The 26,335-nt window shown below is 38.6% G+C and overlaps 1 protein-coding gene across 1 annotated transcript; it reads right to left on the bottom strand.

Moving 5' to 3' along the window:
• Nucleotides 1–24,204: 24,204 nt before the first annotated feature.
• Nucleotides 24,205–25,190, bottom strand: LOC106002774 (F-actin-capping protein subunit alpha-2). The gene has a single exon (XM_013037573.1). It carries the CDS (start codon nucleotides 25,107–25,109, stop codon nucleotides 24,249–24,251), a length of 861 nt encoding a protein of 286 aa, XP_012893027.1. The 5' UTR covers nucleotides 25,110–25,190; the 3' UTR covers nucleotides 24,205–24,248.
• Nucleotides 25,191–26,335: the final 1,145 nt, after the last annotated feature.

Below are 26,335 nucleotides of genomic sequence, written 5' to 3'. Positions count from 1 at the left end.
ATGTCCCAGAGGAGATGGTAATTTTGTGTGTTCATTTTTGTTAAATACTATGAACATTTGAATTTCATTTCTAATCTCTTCCATGAACCCCTGGTGATTCAACAGTGTGTTGTTCAGCCTCCATGCATTACAAGACTTTCTTTGGTGGTTTGCTCATGGAATTCTCTGAACAGACTGCCTTTAAACCATGATCGTCAGCCTTCAGCCTCCTGAGTAGCTAGAATGACAGGTATCAGCCATCCGTACCGGACTAGCACTATTTTCTTTACCAGTTCAGTCCAGTCTGTTTTTGGGTGGTGGCCAGTGTCAGATTCACCATAGGCCTGAGCTCCCTCCCTTCCACTTTGACAATCTCTTAACACTGGGGCATCTGAGACACTGGTGGATCCTCCTCTTGCGTGGTGCAGTGGCCACAGATATTTTTATGATCTTGCAAAGGGCCAGTCAAGTTGGGATGACGTATTGTCACTTAATTGTGTATTCTGAGCATGCCTTAATTTCATGTTATTTTAAGGAGCCTCTCCCTTGCCCTCTAGCACCTCAACACTGGATCCCACAAAACTGGCTCCAGCCTCAGTGATGGCTATGACTCTTCTTGCCTGGTGCCTTCATGGTCTGCAGAGGTGTCAGGAGCCAGCATCTGAAGATCAGACTGCAGCTTTGAAATGAGGTGGTGTAGAGATTACTCTTCAAACTCTTTCTGTACCTAATTGTTTAACTTTTAGCATGCAATTACAGTGCACATCTTTGTTGTTGTTGTTGTTTGTGGGGCCTGAACTCTGGGCTTGGGCTCTATCCCTCAGCTCTTTTTTTAATGAGTTTTTTAAAATACCATACAGAGGGGTTACAATTACATGAGCAAGATAACAAGTATATTTCTCAACAAGCATTGCTGCCTCTTCCTTTGTTATCCCCTCACATCCCTGACCTCCCATCTGCATATCCCTCAGTTCTTCATCTCAAGGCTAGTGCTCTTCCATTTGAGCCACAGTGCCACTTCTGGCTTTTTCTCTTATGAGGTGCTGAGGAATCAAACTGAGGGCCTTATACATGAAAGGCTAGCAATCTACAACTGAGCCACCTTCCCATTCCTTCAGTGTACATCTTAAAATGCAACTTGAACTACTTACTTTGAAGCGCAAAAATGGTGTTTACTCTGATTTCTAAAATTCCTACAAAAGAACAGTGCTGGAGGAATATTGATACCAAATTTCAAACTCTAGTACAAAGCCATAGTAATCAAAACTGGCACAAGAGGAATATTGATACCAAATTTCAAACTCTAGTACAAAACCATAGTAATCAAAACTGGCACAACAACAGGAAAAATGGAATAGAATTGAAAATCCAGAAATGAACCCATAGGCATATAGCCACCTAATCTTTGATAAGGGAGCTAAAAAATAGAATGGAAAAAAGAGAGTCTCTTCAGTAAATGGTGCTGGCAAAATTGGTTAATCACTTGTAGAAAAATAAAGCTAGAGCCTTATATATCACCCTGTACCAAAATCAACTCCAAATGAATCAAAGACCTCGGAGTCAAAGCAGAGTCCTTGAAAACATTACATGACAGAATAGGAGAAACCCTAGGTCTCCTTGGCACAGGCTAGAATTTTCTTACTAGAGACCCAGAATCACAACAAATCAAAGTAAGGTAGGACAAATGGTCTTGCATGAAATTGCAGAGCTTCTGTTTGGCAATGGACATAGCTAGCCAGATCAATAGAAAGCCCACTGATTGCGAGAAGATCTTCATGAGCCATACCTGAAAAGCAACAAATTAAGTCCTCCAACAACAAATCCTCAAAGAAACAGCTGCCCAATAAATAAGTGGGCTAAAGATTTAAAGAGAAACTTCTTTGAAGAGGAAAGGAGGATGATCAATAGAAACATGAAGAAATGTTCCACCTCCCTAAGCCATTAAAGAATTACAAACCAAAACATCATTGAAATATCATCTCACCCCAGTTAGGATGGCTATAATCAAGAACTCTTATAACAACAGATGCTGGAGGAGATGTGGACAGAAGGGAACCCTACTGCAGTGTTGGTGGGAGTGTAAACTTGTTCAACCACTTTGGAAAATTGTATGGAGGTTCCTCAAAAGACTCCACCTGGGGGGGCCAAGATGGCGATGGGACAGTAGGGAAACACCACAGCTCTCCCCAAACAAAAAGAGTTCGAGTTCCAACACTTATTCTACCCAAGAGACCGACAAAAACAAAAAGATGAACACTCAGAAAACAACAGGAAGTGGAAAATAACAAAAAAGAAAGAGAGGAAAAGAGAATTTCAGAACAGAGAAGAGCGAAGACCCCTCCCCCAACCTTCACTGGCCATGCGGCACTGCACCAAGCCGCGGCCAGTGGGCCCTGAAGGGGCTGCCGCAGCCCCAGACACACAGGGGGCTGCCTGTAGATCACCCACACAGAAGCCGACTGAGGTACCGGTTTGCAGACCTGCTGATGACCACAAACAGAGAAAACTACCAGCCGGGCGTCTCCACGAAGATCCCACCCCCACACCTCATTCTCCATCTGAGCAGAGAGGCTCCATCCCGCCAAAGCTGCCAGGCACTGGCAGCACAACAAAGGGAGCTGTCTGCAGACAACCTGCGCAGAAGCCACCTGAGGTACCCTTGACAGACCCACCAATTGGGAGGACCTGGCGGGGGGCCGCCCGGGTCCCAGAGGCACAGGGGGCTGCCTACAGATCACCCATGCAGAATCCACCTGAGGCACTGGTGTCAAAGGCACCAATTGCGATGAGCCGGTGGGGGCCCCCTGGGTCCCAGAGGCACAGGGAGCTGCCTACAGATCACCCGCGCAGAAGCCATCTGAGGCACCAGTGTCAGACCCGCCGATTGCAATGACCTGGCAGAGGCTGCCGGGGTCCCAGTGGCACAGGGAGCTGCATGCAGACCACCCACGCAGAAGCTGCCTTAGGCACCGGTGTCAAACCTGCCGATCGCGATGACCTGGCGGGGGCCACCGGGTCCCAGTGGCACAGGGGGCTGCCTGCAGACCACCCACGCAGAAGACGCCTGAGGGACCAGACCCGCTGATCACAACAACCCAGCCGGGGCCACCCCAGTCCCAGAGGTACAGGGGGCTGCCTGCAGATCACCCGCCCAGAAGCTGCCTGAGCATGGACACTGTGGACCCGACAGCTTTGATAGAGGCAGTGACAGAAAAGAATCACACAGAGCCACCACCTCCCAGCCCAGCCCTCAACCACCCCAACTGAACTCGGATTGCAACAGCAACTGATGACCTACACCACACAGAAACAACTAGCTTCAGGGTGAGTACCCCACAGGGAACAGAGTATCTCTCAAGGGAGACCAGAGCTGGAAGGAATCCCCAGACCCTGACCTAGACTCCTACCCCAACACCCGGACCACAGGACCCACTAAAACTGGGAACTTTTCGAGAGCTCCACCAGCCCATGGAGCACACTCTGCTGGCCAGGCTAGAGCAAGAGCACTCCTGGAAGGGAGCTTAAACACCCAAGTCAGGAACAGTGCCCCTGGGTCAAGACAACCAAAAGTAGAAGAAATTTGAACTGTGTACCCCTGCATAACCTAGGTGGTATACACAGCAGCACAGGCCCACCAGCGAGGTCCAGGTGGGGGCCAGAACCAGGCCTGGGGATCCAGCGCCTAAACAATACAACCAACTCCTCCCAACTGAAGTCAAAAGCTGAGCATATGCGTCAGCAGAGGGGAGAAAAACAGGGAACTTCACCCCCTGGGAAGCATGCCTATGACAACAAAAGATGTGGAGACTCAGGATAAGAGAAGCCCACACCCCTCCAAAACCCCAACCATATACTCTAGCCTGGGAATTGGACAATACAGGCTGCCACCACCTGTTAGTAAGCAGGAACTCAGGCTAATAAGGCGGCTCAGCAGTAGAGTGATAGTCTTGGTTGCATGAGGCCCTGGATCTGATTTCTCAGCATCACAAAAGCTAAAAGGGTCAGAAGTGGTGCTGTGGCTCAAATGGTAGGGTGCTAGCCATGAGCTGAAGAGCTTAGGGACAGCACCCAAACCTAGAGTTCAAGCCCACAACCAGCTCAAAAAAAACAAACAAACAAAAACACATCAGGAGCCCATAGCAGACTCCAGCATCTGGGAGAGTGCATCCAGAGCATCTGATCTGGCCAAGAGCACCCATAGGAGCAAACACAAGCAGTCTAGGCTGCTCAACCCTTCCAAAGGTGGGAATTGCCAGCGATCTACAGCACAGAGCTGAGAATCCTAAGTAGGTCACACCAGCAGCTGGAAGTAGGCTCCCAACAGAACCCAGATCAGGCTCTCTCTACCAATACAAAATCAACAACCAAGCAAAGACAGACACACCAAAACAAAATTGCAGATTAGTCTCCTGAACCTTGATGTGAAAATCACAGAGAAAAATCACAAGGTTTACCACTACCCAGGACAGCCAGCTATCCTCAATAGTTAGCAGCCACGCAGGGGAGAGCCCCAGTGGGAGCAAAGCAAGAATGGAAGACAAAAGCTACATCCAAGGGTTGCTAGAGACAATGACTCAAGAAATAAAGCGAGAAATAGATCAGAAATTGAAAGAGCACAAGGATAAACTATCAAAACAGATACAGGATATCAAACAAGAGATGCATGCAAAAATAGAAGCTGCACAAAACTCAATAAGAAGTGAGATAAATGCCAAATTAGAGGTAATGCAAAAGCAACATCGAATCCATAAAGGGATTCATTTCCTCCATGCAAATCACAATAGAATCCATGGTCAACGGAGTGAATGAAATGAAAGGTAGAGTGTCAGATACAGAAGACAGAATACACCAACTGGACCAAAAAGTGACAGATATGGAAAAATCACTCAAATTAAACCAACAGGAAATTCAAGAGCAAGCAGATAATGCCAAGAAATTTAACCTTCATATAATTGGAATGGACGAAGGTGAAGAATTTCAGAGCAAGGGAATACAACACCTATTCAACAAGATAATCGGTGAAAATTTTCCCCACCTCAAAAAAGAACATCTTACCTACATAACAGAAGCATATAGAACACCCAACAAGCAAGGTGCCATGAGAAATACTTCTACACACATTATAGTAAAAATGATAGACCTGAATAATAAGGAAACAATCTTGCATGCAGCAAAAATGAAGAAGGAGCTATACTACAATGGGCAAAATATTAGAATCACTGCAGATCTCTTCACAAACAATGAACGAAAGAAAGGCCTGGGAAAGCACCATACAAGCCCTGAGAGCCAATAATTGCCAACCCAGACTGATATACTCAGCAAAGCTAGCATTCACATTCGATGGAGAACTGAAAACTTTTAATAGCAAAGAAAAATTAAATGAATACATAAACATTAAGCCAGCATTACAAAGAATTCTAAGAGGGGGGACAGACACAACCTGACGAAAGCAACCAGGGACTGGGACATTACCCAGACAGGCATTACTCAAAGTCTAACTGAACAAGCACAGAAGGAAAGGAAAGAAGAAAAACTTAGGAAAACAGAATGACAGGGACAACAATGCATCTCTCTATAATTTCTCTTAATATTAATGGGCTTAATTCACTAATTAAAAGAAAATGAACTGCAGACTGGATCACAAAACAAGACCCATCCATCTGTTGCCTTCAGGAGACCCACCTCTCAGCCAAACATACAACCAAATTCAGAGTGAAGGGTTGGAAAAGGACCTACCAATCAAAGGCCCCCAGTAAGAAAGCAGGTGTAGCTATCCCGATATCTGACAAAATAAACTTTTCATTGAAATCAGTACAGAAAGACAAGGACGGACACTACATATTAATACAGGGAACAATCCAAGAGGAGAATATTACCATCATCAACATATATGCCCCAAATATTGGTGCACCCAGATATGTTAAACAAACGCTTTGAAACTTACAGAATAAAATAGATGCCAATATGATAATACTAGGAGACTTTAACACACCACTCTCACCAAAGGGCAAGTCTACCAACCAAAGGAATGGCAAAGAAAATACTGACATCTATCGAGTATTTCACCCTAAAACAACACCGTACACATTCTTCTCAGCAGCTCATGGAACTTTCTCCAAACTCAGCAGCTCATGGAACTTTCTCCAAAATAGACCATATCATAGTTTATGCAAGGAACTTAAGCAAATACAAAGGGATGGAATCAAGCTAGTTCTCAATAACAAAGCATACCGCAGAAATTTCTCTAATACATGGAAATTGAACAGCACACTCCTAATACATGGAAATTGAACAGCACACTCCTTAGCAATGCCTGGGTAATGGAAGAGATCAGAGAAGAAATAAAACCTCACAAAGAAACCTATGGGACACAGCAAAAGCACTGAGGGGCAAATATATTGCCTTCAATGCCCACAAGAGAATGGAGACAGACCAAGTAAATAATCTCATGTTGCACTTAAAACAGCTAGAAAAACAAGAAAAAATGGAAACTAAAGTTACTAGACGAAGCCAGATAACCAAATTAAGAGCAGAGATTAACCAATTAGAAAATCAGGAAATTATAGCCAAAATAAGACATACAAAAAGCTGGTTCTTTGAAAAATAAACAAAATTGATGCTCCGTTGGGAAGATTAATTAAAAGAAGAAGAGAGGAAACCCATGTTAACAGGATTAGGGATGCCACGGGAAAAATCACAACATTTACCCAAGATATCCAAACAATGCTAATGGACTACTTTCAAAAGTTATACTCTCTAAAGGAAGAAAATCTGGCAGAAATGGATGCATTTTTGGAGAAATACAAGTTGCCCAAACTGAGCAAAGAAGAAGTAAACCAATTAAATAAGCCAATATCCTACAACGAGATACAGGAAGCTATCAAAAGTCTTCCAACAAAAAAAAAGCCCAGGACCAGATGGATTCACAGCAGAATTCTATAAGACCTTTAAAGAAGAACTAATACCCATACTCCTCAATCCCTTCAGAGAAACAGAGGAGGGAGCTATCCCAAACTCATTCTATGAAGCCAATATCAGACTCATCCCCATACCAGGCAAAGACCCAACCAAAAAGGAGAATTATGGGTCAATCTCCTTGATGAACACAGATGCAAAGATCTTAACAAGATTCTAGCTAACAGAATACAGAAACACATAAAAAAATTATACACTATGACCAGGTAGGCTTCATCCCAGAGAAGCAGGGATGGTTTAACATACATAAGTCAATAAATGTAATCCAACACATCAACAGAGCCAAGTTCAAGAAGCACATGATTATCGCCACAGATTCAGAAAAGGCCTTTGATAAAATTCAACATTCATTCATGCTAAAAGCTCTGGAGAAAATAGGAATAGAAGGAACAATTCTAAAAACAATAAAAGCCATTTATGACAGACCAATAGCCAATATTATACTTAATGGGGAAAAGCTACAACCAATTCTCCTAAAATCAGGAACAAGGCAAGGATGCCCACTGTCTCTACTCCTCTTCAATATAGTCCTAGAACTCTTAGCCAGGGCAATAAGGCACGAAAAAGACATTAAAGGGATCTGCATAGGGAAAGAAGAAGTTAAACTATGCCTTTTTGTAGACGACATGATTCTATACCTTCACGATTCCAAAAACTCCATACCCAAACTCTTAGAAATCATAAATCACATAGGCAAAGTACCAGGATACAAAATAAAGCCACAAAAATCAGTTGCCTTCCTGTACACTGACAATGTATAAGAAGAGAGGGAAATAAATGGAGCAACCCCATTCATAATATCCTCCCAAAAAATAAAATATTTTGGAATTAACCTAACCAAAGATGTAAAAGGACTATGTAATGAAAACTATAAAAAGTTAAAGAAATTGCAGAAGACACTAGGAAATAGAAAGACCTCCCATGCTCTTGGATAGGCTGACTTAATATAGTAAAGATGGTAATACTTCCAAAATTAACATACAAATTCAATGCAATTCCTATTAAAATCCCAATGATGTACATCACTGAAATACAGAAAACAGTCCAAAAATTCATATGGAACAACAAAAGACCTAGAATAGCCAAAACAATTCTAGGGGATAAAGACAATATGGGAGGGCTATCCATGCCGAACTTCGAACTCTAATACAGAGCTATAATAAAGACAGCATGGTACTGGCACAAAAACAGACCCTAAGACCAATGGAACAGAATAGAAGATCCAGAAATAAATCCACAGGCCTACAGCCAGCTGATTTTCAACCAAGGAGCCAAAGACATACAATGGAAGAAACACAGCCTCTTCAACCACTGGTGCTGGGAAACCTGGGCCGCCACATGCAGAAAACTAAAAGTGGACCCCAGCCTATCACCATGCACCAACATCAACTCAAAATAGATTAAAGACCTTAACATTAAACCTGAATCTCTGAAACTACTGCAGGACAGAATAGGAGAGACACTTGAACTAATAGGCACAGGAAGGAACTTCTTGAACAGAGTCCAAGGGTCACAACTAATTGGAGAGAGACTCGACAAATGGGTTACCTTAAAATAAAAAGCTTATGCACAGCTAAATCTATCGCAAACTAGCTAGAAAGACAACGAACTAATTGGGATAAAATATATACCAGCAATATATCAGACAAGGGATTAACATCCTTTATATACAGGGAACTCAAGAAACTAATCCCTCCCAAACCTAACAAAACAATTACTAAATGGCCAAGGGAACTAAAGAGGGACTTCTCAAATGATGAAATAAAAATGGCAAAGAAACACATGAGGAAATGTTCATCATCCCAGGTGGTGAAGGAAATGCAAATAAAGACAACCCTGAGATACCACCTTACCCCAGTCAGAATGTCCCACATCCACAAATCAGCCAACGACAAATTCTGGAGGGGATGTGGAGAAAGAGGAACCCTATTACACTGCTTGTGGGCATATACACTTATACAACCACTTTGGAAAGCTGTCTGGAGCGTCCTTAGAAAGCTAAAGATTGACCTCCCTTATGACCCACTCATACCACTTCTAGGCATCTACCCTGAACAACAGGAACCATTATACAAGGACACGTGCACCTCCATGTTTATTGCAGCACTGTTCACAGTAGCTAGGATATGGAAACAACCCAGATGCCCCACCACAGATGAATGGATCCAAAAATTCTGGTATCTATACACAATGGAATATTATGCAGCCATTAGAAATGACAAAATAATGCCATTTGCAGGGAAATGAATGGAGCTAGAAGGAATCATGTTGAGCGAGGTAAGCCAAGAGCAAAGAGACAAATGGTACATGGTCTCCCTGATAAGTGGATGCTAAATCCAAAATGTTAGGTAATATGACAAAACTAACAGGACTTAAGAAACAAAGAACACCCACTCATCTGGTCTAACCACTACTAAATAGCCCCATGCTGCTGATCACATGTATGATGTATAACATGTGTAAACTGTTATATGTTATAGACTGTGATAGACAATTTGCTCCAGGAAAGTTAGAATGAACTTGTGACTTTAAATGAGCATCATTATTCCACAATACTGTGAAATTCGGGAAATTATGCAATCATTTAATCACAATAAAAAAAAGAACCTCAGGGAAGGTAGGGAGGGAAGGGATGATAGGGGGAAAACAATGGAGGGGGTAACAATGGTTAATAGGAAGTGTACTCATTAACTTACTCATGTAACTGAAACCCTGTGTATAGTATCTTTACAATAAAAAAAGACTCCACCTAAAGCTCCCCTATGTCCCAACAATCTCACTTTTGGGCATTACCCAAATGATCACAAAAAAGACCATCATTAAGCTCCCAGCACTACTATGTTTATTGCAGCATTTTTTACCATAGCTAAGATATGAAACCAACCCAGATGCCCCTCAGTAGATGAATGGATCAAAAAAAATGTGGTATATACACACAATGGAATTCTATGCCTCGATCAGAAAGAATGCCATTGTCTCATTTGTTAGGAAATGGAAAGACTTGGAAAAAATTATATTAAGTGATGTAAGCCAGGCCCAAAGAAACATAGGTCCCATGGTTTCCATTATTTTCAATATCTAGTATATGTATGAGTGAAGCAGTAACAGTCAGAGAAGTTGATGTTACGTGAAATGAACCCAAGATAAGCACTCAAATGGTTTTTTTCTTTCCTGCAATTGTTTCTAATATATTTATAAGATGATTTCTTTGTTGCTTTGTGTTCTCTCCCCCATGGTATAACCCGTTTTCAGTGTATTTGATGTTGATATAATTTGTGGAGGGGAGGGCGAAAAACATTGTTTAAGTAGGGATTCAGGTGGACCCATTGCAACAATGAGATGTACAGGACTTTATGTTGAAAAATGAATTTTACAACTCTGCGGGGGGGCCGGGAAGAAGGGGACTGAGGGGAGGGGAGATGAGAAGGGATGGAAAGGTGAAACAAAGGAGGTGGCAAAAATGCTTGATTCGAAATCTACTCCTTACCTTGTCCATGTAATTGTAACCCTCTGTACGGTATTTTCACACACAAAAAGAAATTGATCAAATACCAAAAGAAAAAGAAAGACACTGATCAAGAATGAAGTACAAATATAAGTGTTTAATAAATAAATGTTTGAGATTCTTATCCACATAGGAATTATGTAGGAAAATAAATAGGAAATTCACTGACATCCCATCTTACACACCAGAATAACTATCACCACTCAAATAAAGGGCTGGAGAGACTGAAATAAATCAGGAACTGTTTTTGGTTTTGTGTCATTGTAAACCAGTGCAACCCATATGGAGATCATAATAGAAGTTTACACAATACCAAAATGTCACATATGTTGATGACCTTTACTGCAAATTGGATACATATTGAAGGCATATAAATCAACATGAACATCCATGTTTATGGCAGCAATATTCATAGCAACCAAGATTTGTAATCAACCTAAATGTACCAGAAAAAGGGAATAAAGAAAAATGTGCTATTCATAGCTATAAAGGTGTTCTGGTAGATAATAGAAGTGAATGTTTCTACTGTGTCATTGCTAAATATTTTTGGATATATACCTAATCCTAATTTCATGGGGTTTTGTGGCATTGTGTTTTTGCATTAATGAGGGACCTCCATATTGATTTCCAGAGCAGTTACAATAGGTTGAAGATATCCTATAATATATGAATATTAGATCAAAATTTAAATATATCAATGAACTCATACAGGACCATCATATTTAGTTTATAATTTGAAGCAATTTTAAAAAGGCAACAGTTGGGGGAAAAGACAATATTAGAAGCTTCATAACAAATACATGGACATGGAAAAATAAAAAATGTGCAACTAATTAGTGCTAATAGTAGCAAAACATTTTCCTCAAGTTATAAAAATGAAACTATTAAAATAATAATAACATCAAATAAATATGTCATGGAAGAAAATGTACCATAGACATATGTTTTATTTTATAACAAATGGATTAAAAGAAAATGTAATTACATGTCTGAAGATGATAACACTTTCAAGTGTCATTGATTGAATCCAGCAAAGAAAAGTAACAGAGAAGTAGAAGTAGAAAGGGTATGGATGAAGATACGCAGTAGAACTTTGTGAGGAAAGAATGTGGTCCGTTTTCCTCATAAAAAATAGAGCTAGGACAGCTACCTTTTGACAGAACACTTGTAATGTAGAAGTAGTGGAATTACCATTTTAGGTAGCAATTTATTACTTTTATTCCCTAATCTTATGATGTGATTCCCAAATGATGTGAGTGATCCTAGATTTTCTGTGCCCGTTTTTCACCCAAAGTTTCTAATTCCTCCCCCTACCAATGATTCTTCTGCTACTCTCATTTCTCCTTGTTTCTGAACTCAAATCCTGTGACCTTTTGCTTCATGAGAAAGAGCTGGAGAAATATGAGGATGGCCTGGAGTCTGAGCTAACATTCACTCCAGCTTGGAGGATCTGGTGAAGGACTTCCACCTGGGCCTCAAAATCAGATATTAATTGACCTCTTTGGAAATGGAGAAACTCAGTCCCTCAGGCAAAATATGTCATTCCTTGACTTTCTCTGAAGAGATTTGGTACTAGGGCACAATTCAGAGGATGAGCGTTCACATTGTCAGAAAGAACAGGTTCAAAACTAAAAGTGGCCTTAGTTCCCACAGGGCCAGTCAGAAGCCAAGAGATCACACTTTCCTCCTCATCAGGGACGTTCTGGTAGGAATAGAGTCTGAGTAAAGTCTAAGATGGAGATAAACTGAGACTGGGCCTAAGGCAGACACAAAAGAATTACCCTCTGTTTGACTACAAGTGAGTTGAGTAGTGAGACATGACAACTTCCTTCATGCATGAAAATTCACTAGGTGAGTTATCTCACTGCCTGTTTGCGGAAGGTCAGTTTCCCCAAAGGAGAAGTTGTTAAGTGTTGTGACTGCCAGTTTGCTCTCTAGGTTGTTGTCTCTCTCAGCCCTTCCCATGCCAGGAATGCATTGCTTCTTTCAGGCACGCAACTACTTGTTCTGACTCCTAGGCAGGAATACTGTAGGCTATTCTTTTGCTAACCTCTTGCACTTGAGTTAAAATAGGCCCAGGCTTTGTTCCGACCAAGAGGTAGATGCAAGGAGAGTATAACCTCAGATTTGTACTGAAGAGCAATCATATTGAAAAAAATTGAAATGAAATTAACAGTTGAGAGATTTAGGGTTTATAGCCACTAAATTTAGGTAATTATTAATAACACATCTAGAATCATGGATTAGGAAGTGCAGTAGGTTCAAGATAAGATGGAAAAGACACACCATAGCCATAACAGATGAGAGTGTGAAGGAACTATTGGCATAGGTCCATTTACTATCTTATGAGTGACCTTGGACAGGAGGCTTTTAGAATAATATCTAAAAGTGAGGGACTTGCTGGGCACTGGTGGCTCACACCTGTTATCCTAGCTACCCAGGAGCCTGAGAGCCGAGTATATGATTCAAAGCCAGACCAGGCAGAAAAAGCCAGAAGTAGTGCTGTGGCTCAAATGGTAGAGAACTAGCATTGAGCTCAGGAACACTGCCTAGGCCCTGAGTTCAAGCTTCAGGATCAGCAAAACAACAACAACAACAGAACAGTAATAATAAAAAGAAAAGAAGGACTTAAAGATATGCAATGGAATGATGCTCATATTTAGGGAACATAAAAGGAGACAAAATTTGGAACAAAATGATACCTATTCATTACTAATCAAGGATGCAAACAAATGCCAAATTCCTCTTCTCAAAACCTTCCAAACTTGGTTGGGAAGGTGGCTCAGTGGTAGAGTGCTTGCCTTGCATGCATGAGGCCCTGGGTTGTATTCTTCAGCACCACATAAGAAGAAAAAGCCAGAAGTAGCGCTTTGGCTCGAGTGGTACTACACTAGGCTTGAGCTGAAGAGGTGAGGGACAGTGCCCAGGCCCAGAGTTCAGGCTCGATGAATGGCCAAACAACAAAACAAAACAAAAAACTTCCAAACGTATATTTTCTCAAAATTGAGGAAAGGCTCCTTTTACAGGAATTCTCCTTATCTAGCTCAAAGTCATCAGAACTTCAGTAGACTTTTCCTGTTGAAATGTAATGCACCTCACTCTACTATACCTAATCATGGCTAGGAAAGTATGGACATTGATATGCTTGTTGTATTTTTCCTTATAAATATATAATACTGTCAGGTATTATATATAATATGTTATAATATTCAATATATTATACATTATCTATAATATATTAAACATTATAATATAACATATATTATATATTAACAGACTTCCTAATTTTAGAGTTAGGAACAGCACTATATTGCATAGATTATAAATATTTCATTTATGTTATGTAATATAATATAGTACATATATTATGTACACCTAATTTAATTTTTCTGCTTGTCTGGCCAAGAATTAAACTAGATATATCTTTGAAAATTGAGAGTGAAGTAGGGTTCTTACAATTTCTATTGCAACATATAGTTGCACTCAATAAGTAGCTATTTATTCTGAATTGGTTTAGAAAGGGAATATCATATTATAATTGAACATTCAAAAATAATTTTGTGAGAACATGCTAAGGATGGATTATGAATTTAAAAAAATATAACATGCTTCATGTCTGTAATCCCAGCTACTTAGGGGCTGAGATCTGAAGATAGCTTTATGAAGCCAGTCTGAGTGACATGGCTCAGGGACAACACCCAGACAATAGTTCAAGCCTCAGTTCTGACACAAAAATAAATTATGTGACTAAAACATACAAATATATATTTATTTAAATAAAGTAATAATTCCTTGTATTCTTCACAGTATAATACTAAAACCAGTTTTATACATATATTATTTATAGTAGTTATAGAATATCAGTAATTATATATATTATAAATATATCATTTTTATGTTATATAATACATTACATATATTATGCACACATAATTTATACTGATAACACTAATATCCATTAAATTGATATGTATTAGAATAGGGAATAGATTTTCTTTCATACCACGAGGAAGTAACTAGACACAAAAATTATTCCTTTTGGATTATATATCCATAACAAACTATTCCTCGTATATTCAAGGTACTTAATGATAAAAAGCCTATGTTCATCAGCACAGGTGTCTTTGACATGGATTTGTTCTCCTTAAACAATTACTCCAGGAATAATAAACATTGAAGGCTGAATGATGTTCATTCAGGTATTTCTTTAGAAATTAAACCGATCTTTATTTGGTATAAAGATCACTTACAATGTCATTACCCACGCCCTTTTCATTTAAAATCTTTATATTATGTAGCAATGTTATTGCCATTATAACCATAATTAGGAAGATAATGCAGGTTCATCTGCTCCATAGCTCTTGAAAGGTAATGAATGTGACACTTACAGAATGTCCTCAGATATGCCTGCTGGAAACCTGGATTTGAATTATGGGTCTAGAACAGATCAGTCTTAGGTACTTGGGAAATTTGTTTGGCCTTTTGTTTTTTAATAAAATACTTAATTCATTTCCTAACTTGACGAACTCTCACAAGCACTAAAATTATCCTAATGCAGGTACAGCGCTTGGAATGGTGTCTGCACATTGTGTAGTAGGTCCCAGAGAAGTCAGCTTCCATCAAGATGGTCAGAGCATCCTTCCTGAGGGCCTTAAGAACTATTTACCCAATTGTTATTAGTATCTGTAAAAATTTGTCTTTCCTAAAAAAAAGTATTTTCTTCATATGAAACAATGAAAGTAATGTTGGGCTGTCCTGTGGCTTTTACTCTGAAGGAGTTTTGATTAAATTTCATTCTTACTCTATTAGTGGTAGCAGTAACATTCTTTAGTGCTACCTTCATGTTTCTAGTTCTGTGTTCCATTTGGAATACTATTATAACTCAGTTTATAATCTTTGTTATCAGAATAAACTACAACTGCTGAAGTTTTCAATAAAGAGACAATTTTAGGTATGCATTATATTTTATGTGCTTAATACTTCCCTGAAATTATTATTTTGAATTATATATCCCTAACAAACTATTTTTTATGATTTCTTACATGACTTACATAGATTTTTATATGACTCTTAGCTTATTTCTTAGAGATCCATAAATAAAACAGCTCAGAACAGGAAAAGAGTAGGTCAGAAGTCATAAAAAATACTATTATGGTGGTCTTAATGGCTAAGTGTAAAGAATATATAACAAAACTTTTGGAAGATTCATTTGCTCTTTTTGCTATTTCGCCCCCCCCTTCTTTGTAGAAAGGTTCTGACTATAAAGTTCCAAGTGGTCTGGGCCTTTCAAGCCTTGTCTCAGTGACAGAAGTGATGGGATTACGGACATGAGCTCCCATGACTGGCTTTTAGGAAGTTCACAATAACGTAATAGCAATGCACATAAAGAAACTTTTGTGAGTGATGTGTATTCACTTCAATTGCCAAAATTAAATTCATATGTCAAAACATCAAATTACTTACATTATAATATATGCAGTTCAACTGGCATCACTAACACCTGTGTAAATCAAATGCAAACTAAAATCTGTACCTCAAAACCAATATCTAAGGCAGTGTTGTAAATACAAAAATATACACAATAAATCTAAAGTAATGAGATCTTTAACACTGGCAATGAGCATTGATAGCTGAATATTTAACCAGGCTAACTATGTGATTAGAGTTGCGGAGTTGACCTTGGGATCAAGATTGGAGGTAAAATCCAAAGACAGCTAAGGTTGGTGCAGTATTGTAGCGCAATACAGTGTGACCCTCCTGACAATGGTAAAGCACAGAGTAAAAACTAAGTCAGTAAAATGTATAGGAAGGATTCTCCACTGATAATAATTTCAGGGAGTGATCATCACACTTGTGTTGAAAATGTATAGCTCATCATTCTACTTTAAGCTCTAGTATATTTCTGATCTGAAGACAATTATAACATACGAATGTGCCATGAGTGCTGAGCAGTGTAAGTGTATATTACTCTAATATATGTAAAATCTTTAGAAGTATGGAATGGCCTGACCCTCACACTTCAGTCTGTGTTGTTGAGTTTTATTGAGAAATGTTCATAATTAGGCAATTCACACTCATCTAAGTCTGAATCAGGCAACTGAGATAAGACATTTGGGTCATCACTTCAGTGATGAGGTTTATGACCTATGAAATAAATAACATTATTTCACAATATACATGTGTTTCTGAAAATTTATGCAATACCAAATGTACAAAAGGGACAATTATCCATCTCTTATATTATCAGAAGTAAAGATACTCCTGAATTTTAGTTTCTTGCTAGAGGATCACGGGATGATTGCTGATGTTTGCTCTCTTTCCAGGTGCTTCTATACATTTGTGAATCTTCTATGAGGAAGTGTTTTGCCATAGTTTGGTTTGAGGTGTTCAGAATATCAGTACTGTCAGTAACCGCAACCATGGAATAGCAAAGATGATGGGATATCTGGCCAAAGAACTGAGAAATCACAGTAAGTGATAGGAAAGAAGACACCAGAGGACCCAAAGCCTCATTGACAGCTTCTGGATCCCAAAATCCAGCTTAACATGCTTTATATTCATTTTACTATGGGGGGAGTATGGGGGTGAGTGGCTACAGGTATGTCCACAAACTAAGGCATCAATCTAGCTTGTGGTTATAACTATTAACATGAGGGATTGTTTGTATACATAGTGATAATAGAATCCCTTATTGTTAGGGATCAGAAGGGAGAAATAGTCATTACAACCGTAGTACAGACATCCATCTTGTCTCCAAAGTCTTAATCTTTCGGTGTCCAACAGCTCTAACTTAAATACTTTTGAGGTAATAACTCAAACCCCTGTCTTCCCTTGACTGTTTGAACTTTCCAGAGCACAGCTCTCAGCCTTTTGATTGCTGTTTGAGATGGCTTCCCAATCTATCCATTTCCAGGTCTAACAGCTTGACTCTAGAATCCCTCACAAGTACTGTTACAGATGTATTATTTTGAAAAGGATACTTTTTTCTAGGATAGGTTCACTTTTTTGAATTTTATATTATTTAAAGATACTGTACAGAGTGGTTACAGTTGCATGAATAGGGTACATTCCTTGTTGAATATTGTTACCCACTCCATTGTTGTTCTCCTATCCCTTCCTACCCCCCACACCTCCCCCACACCCCAAAATTGTAAAGTTCATTTCTGAAATAGTGTCTTGTGAATATCATTGTTGCAATGGGTCACTCTTTGTATTTCTTTCATCATTATGTTATTTCCCTTTCCTTATCCAAATCAGATATATGTATATACAAGATGGAATGTACCAGAATCAAGACAGAGATTGCCAGGGATAAACCAATGGAAAAAGACAAATGAAATGAAATAAGATCTAGATACACTACTTTACCGACATCAAGGTTGACATCTGAAAAAAAAAGATTTGTTGTTTGCATGTCTTGGATTTAATTTCAATTAGCATCATTTTGTATGGTGAAACGTACATAGCTCTGGAGCCAGCAATCTCACTCCTGGGCATTTGTCAAAATGATCTGAAGCTAAAACATACTGAAACTGTCAGCACAACTATGTTTTTGCAGCAGTTTTACCATAGCTAAATATGGAACCAATCCAGATGCCCCTCAATAGATGAATGAGTCAAGAAAGTGTGGATATAGACAAAATGGAATTTCATGCTTCTATCAGAAGGAATGACATAGCCCCTTTCATAAGAAAATGGAAAGACTTAGAAAAAATCATATTATGTGAAGGAAGCCAGACCCAAAGAAACATAGGCTCTAGGGTGTCCCTCATTTTTATTAATTAATATATTCTTAGGATAGTCCTGACAGATAGGTTCACTTGTGTGTGTGTGTGTGTGTGTCTTGACTCAGAGCACTCAAACTCTTGCTTGTTTTTTTCACTCATGACTGACTGAGTCTGTCCTATTTGAACCAAGGTTTCCCTCTGTCTTTGATTGAACAATTGAACATAAATGTCTCATGCTACCCCAGTCATCTGTGAACCATGATCTTCCAATCTCAGCCTCGTGACTATCTAGGAATAGGGATGAGACACTGGCATCCAGCTCTATTGCCAAGTGTCTTTTGCTTTGTTTTGTTTTTTTGTTTTTGTTTTTGTGCATCCAAAATCTGTAAGGAAAACAAATCATTTATAATCAGGACTATTCACATAAAATGTGTGCTATTTAAAGATTACCTTAATAATGTTATCCTTTTGCATCCACCTTATGTGATCTGATTTTTTTGAACTCTATTTTTGCAGTCAAGTCACTTATATATAATTTGAATCTTCTTCTCTTGGTTTTATACTGTATTAGGTGTTTCAAAACAGAATTTATCAAGGTTTAACTCTGCATTATTGAAGCAAGACTAATGATTATTCCATGTCCTGTAAATCATAAGTTCATCACTTCTTTTGGCACCATATGAGCACAGGGAGTTTCCTATAATACCTCCATATATTTTAGACCTCAATGCCATGCACTCTTCTGCCAAATATGCAAGAGGATCCTTTGTAATTCTCCTTGGATGTTCACTGTTCTTTTCTCTACTCTCCCGTGCTAAGTCCTGTGATGGTCATGTTGATTTTCTCCCCTGTTACATTTATCATTGCGTCTTGGGAACTACTGGTATACACTACTGTACTTATGTCCATTCATCCTTGTGCTTTGGCTTATACCCCTCTCACCTCAGAGGGCCAGAGATATTTTCTTCACTCTTTATCTCAGACATTTATCTTTACCTTCTAGCAATACATTCATTGAATTCTTTCTGTAAAGTCTGATGCCTTGAAAATGATTACTGCATTTTCATGGCTTTGTTATTTGGCATTAGGGAAGAACATAGGTCAGTAACTGTAACTTAGGTAAAAGAAGAATGCAATCAATCCTCAATAGATGTTGTTCATTGGATAATGTTTACTTCAGGGTTTGCCTGCCGGCTTCCTTTTCCTTGTTTCTTTTTCAATGTAACCTTTTCTTCTGGAAAATATTCATGGGCCTAGTGAAGATCAATTCTTACTATAATTAGTCATTAATTTTATTCCAACATCATTTCACAGATCCTTTTGTTTCTTCTGGGTCTGTATAGTAGTGCTACACATCCTTAGACATGTTTTAACATCGATGCATCCAATGATAAAAACACATTGCTTAAGTCACCATTTTGATGACTGAAAATAAACTATGCTGCAATCTCACTATATGGCGATTTTCTGGTTTTAAATTCTTTTACATTAAAATTGATGCTGAAGAACGAACATTCTGTGTACAATTTTATATTTTCCTAATTATTTTTAGTATTCTTTCCAATATTATATAAAGTTAAAACATCAGTACTTACTTAGCTTTAGGATTTCTAAAATGGTCAGAGTAAAAGTTCTATTCATTCACAATTTTAAGCCAACAGAATGTCCATTACGACCAAGTGAGACATTTTAAAATTTTTATTTGTGGTCCTTAAAGGTGGTGCTGGGGAATCAAGTCCAGTGCTTCATGTGTCTTAGTCTACTGTGTGCCTTTGAGCCTGATGTGACCTGTGGTTTTATTTTCACTCAACTGGAATAAAGAAAAATTTCACTAGGAAGGAATTATTACTTGGTTACTTTCTCCAATATTTCTCACATACATAAAATAATATAATTCTACACTGACAGAAAATAGTGTTCTTATATTTTATTTATTAGTAGTAACTGTTTATTTTTTGTAGCCCCACTCTTCACTAAGTGTTGCCCCTTTCCTATCCCCCTTCCCATAAATTTTGACTGGATCCACTGGAAACCCACTTCCAGTCAGCCTCCTCTTTAAAAAGTCCAACATTGAGGAGTTCCGGGAAGATGGTGGAGGAGAAGCTGGAGGCTAAACAAGCTCTTGCATAGAAAGCAGTTTTAGAGTTTCAGTTAACAATCCTAAGCCAGAGAATCATACCAAGTGTGCCATCACAGGACAGAGAATTAGGCCAGAGAGGGAAAATCCAGGCAAGGAGATAGATCTGAGCTCTTGCCAGCAGCTGCCGCTGCGGTGGCCATAGCCGCCATACCTGCAACACAGAGTCCAGGACGAAGGAGCCAGATGCGGCAAGTGAGCGGATTCTACTCAACACCAGCAAGAACTGACAAGGAGCAGACATCTTCATCCTACAGTTCAAAGACCAGAGACGACCCAGAAACCAAGACCCGGCATGAGTAGAAGCCTAACATCCTCACTCCTTCTCTGGGAGCAGAGGAGGGAAGGCCACCCCTCCTACGCCACTACCAGACATCTCCATCTTTGATACTGACAAAGCTTGGCTGAGCTAGCTACAACTCAGGCCGTGGAAGAAAGCTAGAGTCATTTAGCAGGTCACAAGAACTTAAACTGACCTTCCAGACTCAGCTCCACCCAGGGAAAAGTCACCCAGCTCAGGCGCCAGCCTCAGGAGTGGCTTTCTTCACTGGGTAATCAGAGCCAGAGGCTGCCTCTCCCTTTAGTAGCATTGACAATCAATTGAAATTCAGTAAGCATAAACCCTGAGAGTGGCTCCAGGCTGGGCTCTGTGAGTTTCTCACAAGTTAGCCCTCAGGAAAGTTACTGTTTGCTGAAAGGCCTCAACTCTACCCAGAACCTAAGCTCATCACAGCATCTCTAAACTTGAGAAAACAGCCATCTCCCTCTTTTGTGATACTCAAAGCAGATGTCCGTCCCATTGAACTAGCCTGGGAGGAGGATCACAAAATCCTGGGTAAAGGAGAGCATTTTACTGCCTGCTCAAACAAACTGACTTAAGAAACCAACCAAGCCACAGGACAACAAGCAGACCAGAGACTCCAACCAGAGGCTGATTACAGACACAAGAGAGATACAGGATTTTTCCCAACCCTCCCAAAAAAATCAAAGAACATTTTTTTCCTCTTCTCTTTTTTTATACCTTTTACAAAAAACATTTTTTTCTAAAACTTTTATTTATTTATTTTTCAATATTCAATACTTTATTACAAAAGAAGCATATAATTTTAATCAGACATGGCTAATATTTATGGAAGCTAGGTTAAACCAAGGTATGTTAAGTGTATTTTTTCCAGTCATGGGGCTTGAAGTCAAGGCCTGGGTGCCATCCTGAGGTTTTTTACTCTACCACTTTGAGCCACAGTGCCATTTGCAGTTTTCTGGTGGTTTATTGGAGATAAGTATCATGGACTTTCCTGCCCTGGTTGGCTTTGAACTGAGATCCTTAGATGTCAGCATCCTGAGTAGCTAGGACTACAGACATGAGCCATCAGTGCTCTGCTGTCAAGTTCACTTTTGATGTTTAATGTTTTCCCTTTAGAATGGCTTTATTTACTATGTAACCCTTCTAAGGGCCAGGAGAATTTGTACAATCTGGATTAATAATACTCATGCCAGACAGAATTCTCAATGGCCTTTCTGGCCCCAGGCCTCCCAGTTGTGGCACTTCTATTGTCCTCCACCAGTCATTTCCAGTCACAACTTACTACCTAACATTCTCAAATTTATGCATCCCACAATAACCTCTACTTCTGACATTTCTAGGTCATTCTTTATATATAGTCTTCAGTGTAAATGTTGATTGTTGCATGTTTTAACTATCCCTCCCCTCTTCTCATGTCATTTTCCTGCTTACCTACCTTAAACTCCTTACACTATTACTGTAACCCCCCCTTTCATCCTGGGCATAATGACAGCCTTCGTTAAATTCAATTCATGCACTACATACCTGCACTTATTAAAGCGTTCCATCAATGACCATCAATTGTGAGCAGTAGTTCATTTTTGCCTAACTGTCCAACTGCTTCTCAGGCTCATTCACTTGCCTATTCTACAAACCCAAAGCATCCTCTATGCCCTTTCCCCCATATTTGACTGTGACATGGTATTACTCATAACATCTTAAACTGAGTTCCTAAATAGCCCAACTTCCTGACCATAACCACCTAGTTGGTCTGTCCACAATCTTCTACAATTCCTCAAAGCTCCAAATATCCTTCTCAATGGTTTTATCTCCTGTTTCGCACCAGTTTCCCTTGTTGTTTTTTCTGGTTCTACCTTTTTTCTACACCTTAGGTTAACACAGCAGCTTTTAACGTTAATAGCTATTCAAGTTGTATCCATGAGCTATAGGGTATTTTAGATTTTCTTCTTTAATAAGGTACCATTTATAGCCTATAAAAATTAGTCTTAAGTAAACATGATTTTGGCCTATGTTTTGAATTATTTTGGCTAAATCTTATTTTTTATTCTACATTAGGAAACAGAGCCAAAGTATTGACCTTTATGGGATATAAACCCTTAATAGCCCAACTGACCAAACTAAGCTAATGAATTAAAAATTTATCTATTATTTACTTGAGAATCACCATCATACTTTAGATATGTCTTTTTAAAAAAGGTTAGATATTAATTTTCCTTAGGAATCCTACTATGTCAAAACTAGTAAAACTATGAGAAAGTGACTTAGCCAAATTTAGCCAAAAATGTTATAATTTCCTATTATATTCTCAATGTTTTCAAAGCCCAACATGATTTTTAAAAGAAATTAAACAACATGCTTTTTAAATCTATACAATTCAAGCTAATGAGATATTTTATTATACATAATAAAAGTGTTTTTTGTTTTTTGTTTTTAGAAACATTTCCAGGCCCAGACATGTAGGAGTATGTGAGGAATGGATGGATTCCACTCAAGTATAAGAAGCAAAACTACTGAATGAAACCATAAAACTCCTTGTAGTAAATACTAACATTCACTACAGGCTCCTGTAGTATCAGTAAACCTACTTTTAAAAATATTACAAGCATGCTACTGATGCATAGGAAAATGGAAAAACTTAAGACTATGTAACTGCATACCATATGTACTCCCAGCTTTCCTAATTTACAACCAGTTAAGAATTACAATATCCAAAGAAAGTATTTTAAAATAGTATATGACTCACTAGTAAGTGCTTTTTCTACTCAAATAAATAGGCACACTGAATTTCAGTACTTATCAATCCAAGGAAAAAAATAAACTGAGACAGGGTCATGAGTTCAGGATTATATATATTACAATTTGCCTTGTTATAATACATTTGTGGCTTTGTGGCTTTGTGATAAAAATAACTGAGGGACATATGGAATTCAAGCTAATTTGCATAACTGTCACAAGAAAAAAAGCATTTCTGAAATAAGTATTATCATTTAATTTCAGAATCTCAAAACAGCAATAGATCTTGGCCTTGTTTTAAAAACAGTTTAGTTAAACACTAAGCTAGCTAAATAACCTTACTGAAAGGTCTAAACATAAAGTGATCTAGAAAACACTTTTCCTCTAATCTCAGTCTTTCATCAGTGGAAGAGGTGAGGAGAAAAGGTAGATAATTTCTTAGCAGCATATATGGCTAAGTCCATCAACCACCTTAAACTAGAATGTCCATTAGTTACCCCATTAAAAAGAATTGGGCTAATAGCAAAAGTTACCCATTTCGTAAGCCAAAAGGCAACACTTTTTAGAGTTATAGTAAGTAAAATACTTTCGAAATACTTCATAAACTTTTCACCATAAACTAGAGGAATCATCTCTTCATTTTTAAGAAAGGAATAACAAAGTAAGAGGCAATTAAACTAAATTCATTTTCAATCATCTTAGAACAAAAGAAGTGAAAAACAAGGGTTGATTAGCTAAGCTTTGTGCTCGAACCAAACTAATTAATTACAGTGATTTTAAATGGCAACAGCCCATGACTGGGCAGTCTGACAGTTCTGAATATTTTTGCAATAATTTTTTTTTCTTAACGCAAAGACGCTGAAATGATCCGGTCATGCAATGTTCATCTTACGCATTCTGCATCTCTTTGCCGATCTTGTAGCTAAGGATCTTGTTCCAATCAATCTTAGTACGTGTAACTGGCAACTGTCGATGTAAGGCTTTGAAAGTAGTGTCTGACATTGTCTGGTAATTCTCACTGATGGCAGTCTGGTATTCATTTTCTACAGCTTCTACAATCTTTATAAATTCTTTTGCTCTTTGCACCTCATTAGACACTGTTAGAAAATCTTGTATATCTTTATGACTCACTAGTTGAACATTACCATGTTCATAATAATGAACCTGAATTTTCAAGATGCCAACCACTTGAGTGCTTGAAGGACTGACTGTAAACTTCCATTCTGACATCCAACGACCATTCCAAAAATTTTTTGCTTGGAACTGATGGCTTTCCATACATGCGATAATGGTTTGTTGTCCATCTATTTTTTTACCATACACAGTGCAGAACCCATTTGGGTAATGTTCTTTTACATAAGCTCGCAGAGCAGTTTCTACTGAAGTTCTCCATGATTCAATTGCATTTTCTGCTTCATAAGGTCTTGGATCAGTTGCTTCTTTTCTTAAGTGATCAAATTTGAAGCAGATTCTGTTTTTTGGATCCAAAAACTTTCCATTTCCCAAGTCACCATGTTCTGTTATCAATACCTGATCTTCATAACCTTCAATTTTTACTGGTGTAAACTGGTCCAAATTATACTGTGCAAATGCATGGGCTGCTCCTTCCCTGAGAAGATTATCATTATTAAGCAATAACCGAACATCATTAAAAACTTCATTAAATTCTCCAAGAGGGGCATGAATGATGAACTTTGCTGCTATATGGACCTTCTCTTCATCAGACAACTGCTCCTCCAGATCTGCCATCTTCCTTCTGGCGACAAACCGTGGTGGCGGCGGCAGCAGCCACCTGACTTCCCCCTTTCCATGCGGTCCTGCGCACCGCGCGCCCCCCTAAAACTTTTTTTAATTTTTACCATTTTTGAAAAAAATTGTTTCCTAGTAACTTTTTCCTGCTTATAATCTTTATTTTAGGGATAAATTCATGTGTGCGTTTTTCTTTCTTTTTTTTGTAAAAAATTTTTTCTTTTTGTTTTTTGCTTAGCTCAACTGAACTTCTGATCTTTTTCTTTCTTCCTTATCCTTCTAACCTTTTGCTCTCTTTTGTTCTTCTTTATGGGACTTAATTGTTGTTCTCCACATCCTCAGATAAACTCATAGTTGACTATTAGACCCTATCCCCCATTGTGTACACACTTAATCCACAAATTTACTCCATTCAAAACTTCTGAGACTTAAATTCCTTAATAGCAGTACTACCTCTTTATACCTATATAATATTTTAAGTATTTTTATTTTTAAGTCTTTCAAATCTCCTTTATATCCCTCCCCTTCTCTCATTATATTCACGTTCTTTGAATAGTTTGTTCTCGAACCTGTAAATTATTAATTTTTATTTTTCTATTTTTCTGGTCTCCTTTTTTTACCTTTCTCTTTCTTCTTGTCTTCTCTCTCTCTACTTTCATCCTATCCAACCTATTTCCTGCTTTGAGACTAGGATTCAGTTAAGTTAACTCTCCTTGTGCCTTCCCACATCACTCTATTCCTATTTTTTACCCACATGTCTCCCTAATCCTAATAATTTCTGGTTTACCAAATTCTTCTTTGCGGTTCATAGCCCATTAATATATAGTTGTTTGATGTTGAATAGAGGTATCTGAACTAGATTATATCTGCAGACTACTGAGTGTGCAAATTCAGACTTTGGTTGATGCTTGCCTTAAGTTAGTGTTCTAGCACAAAACTGGTGTTATTTTCATCCCAAATGGGCAGAGTAAGCCGGAAAAACACAAGAAAAATGGCAGGTTTGGGTACCTCCACTCCCACTTATGATAATCAGGGGAGAGAACAGATAATGAATTATCCAGAGGAGAGTTCCCAAATAGCTCTAAAAACACTTCAGGCAAACATGATAAATGAAAAGATTGAAAACATACAAAGAACTCTGTATGAGCATGATAGAGAGAGAGGAGGCAAACAAAAGGTCGAGGCATGAAAAGATTGAAAACCTACAAAAGACTCTGTATGAGTGT

The sequence above is a fragment of the Dipodomys ordii genome, unplaced genomic scaffold (genome assembly GCF_000151885.1).
Source record: "Dipodomys ordii isolate 6190 unplaced genomic scaffold, Dord_2.0 Scaffold1000000809, whole genome shotgun sequence".
Taxonomy (NCBI): domain Eukaryota; kingdom Metazoa; phylum Chordata; class Mammalia; order Rodentia; family Heteromyidae; genus Dipodomys; species Dipodomys ordii.
The sequence above is the reverse complement of the archived record's forward strand: the minus strand, read 5'-3'. Positions and strand labels throughout refer to the sequence as shown.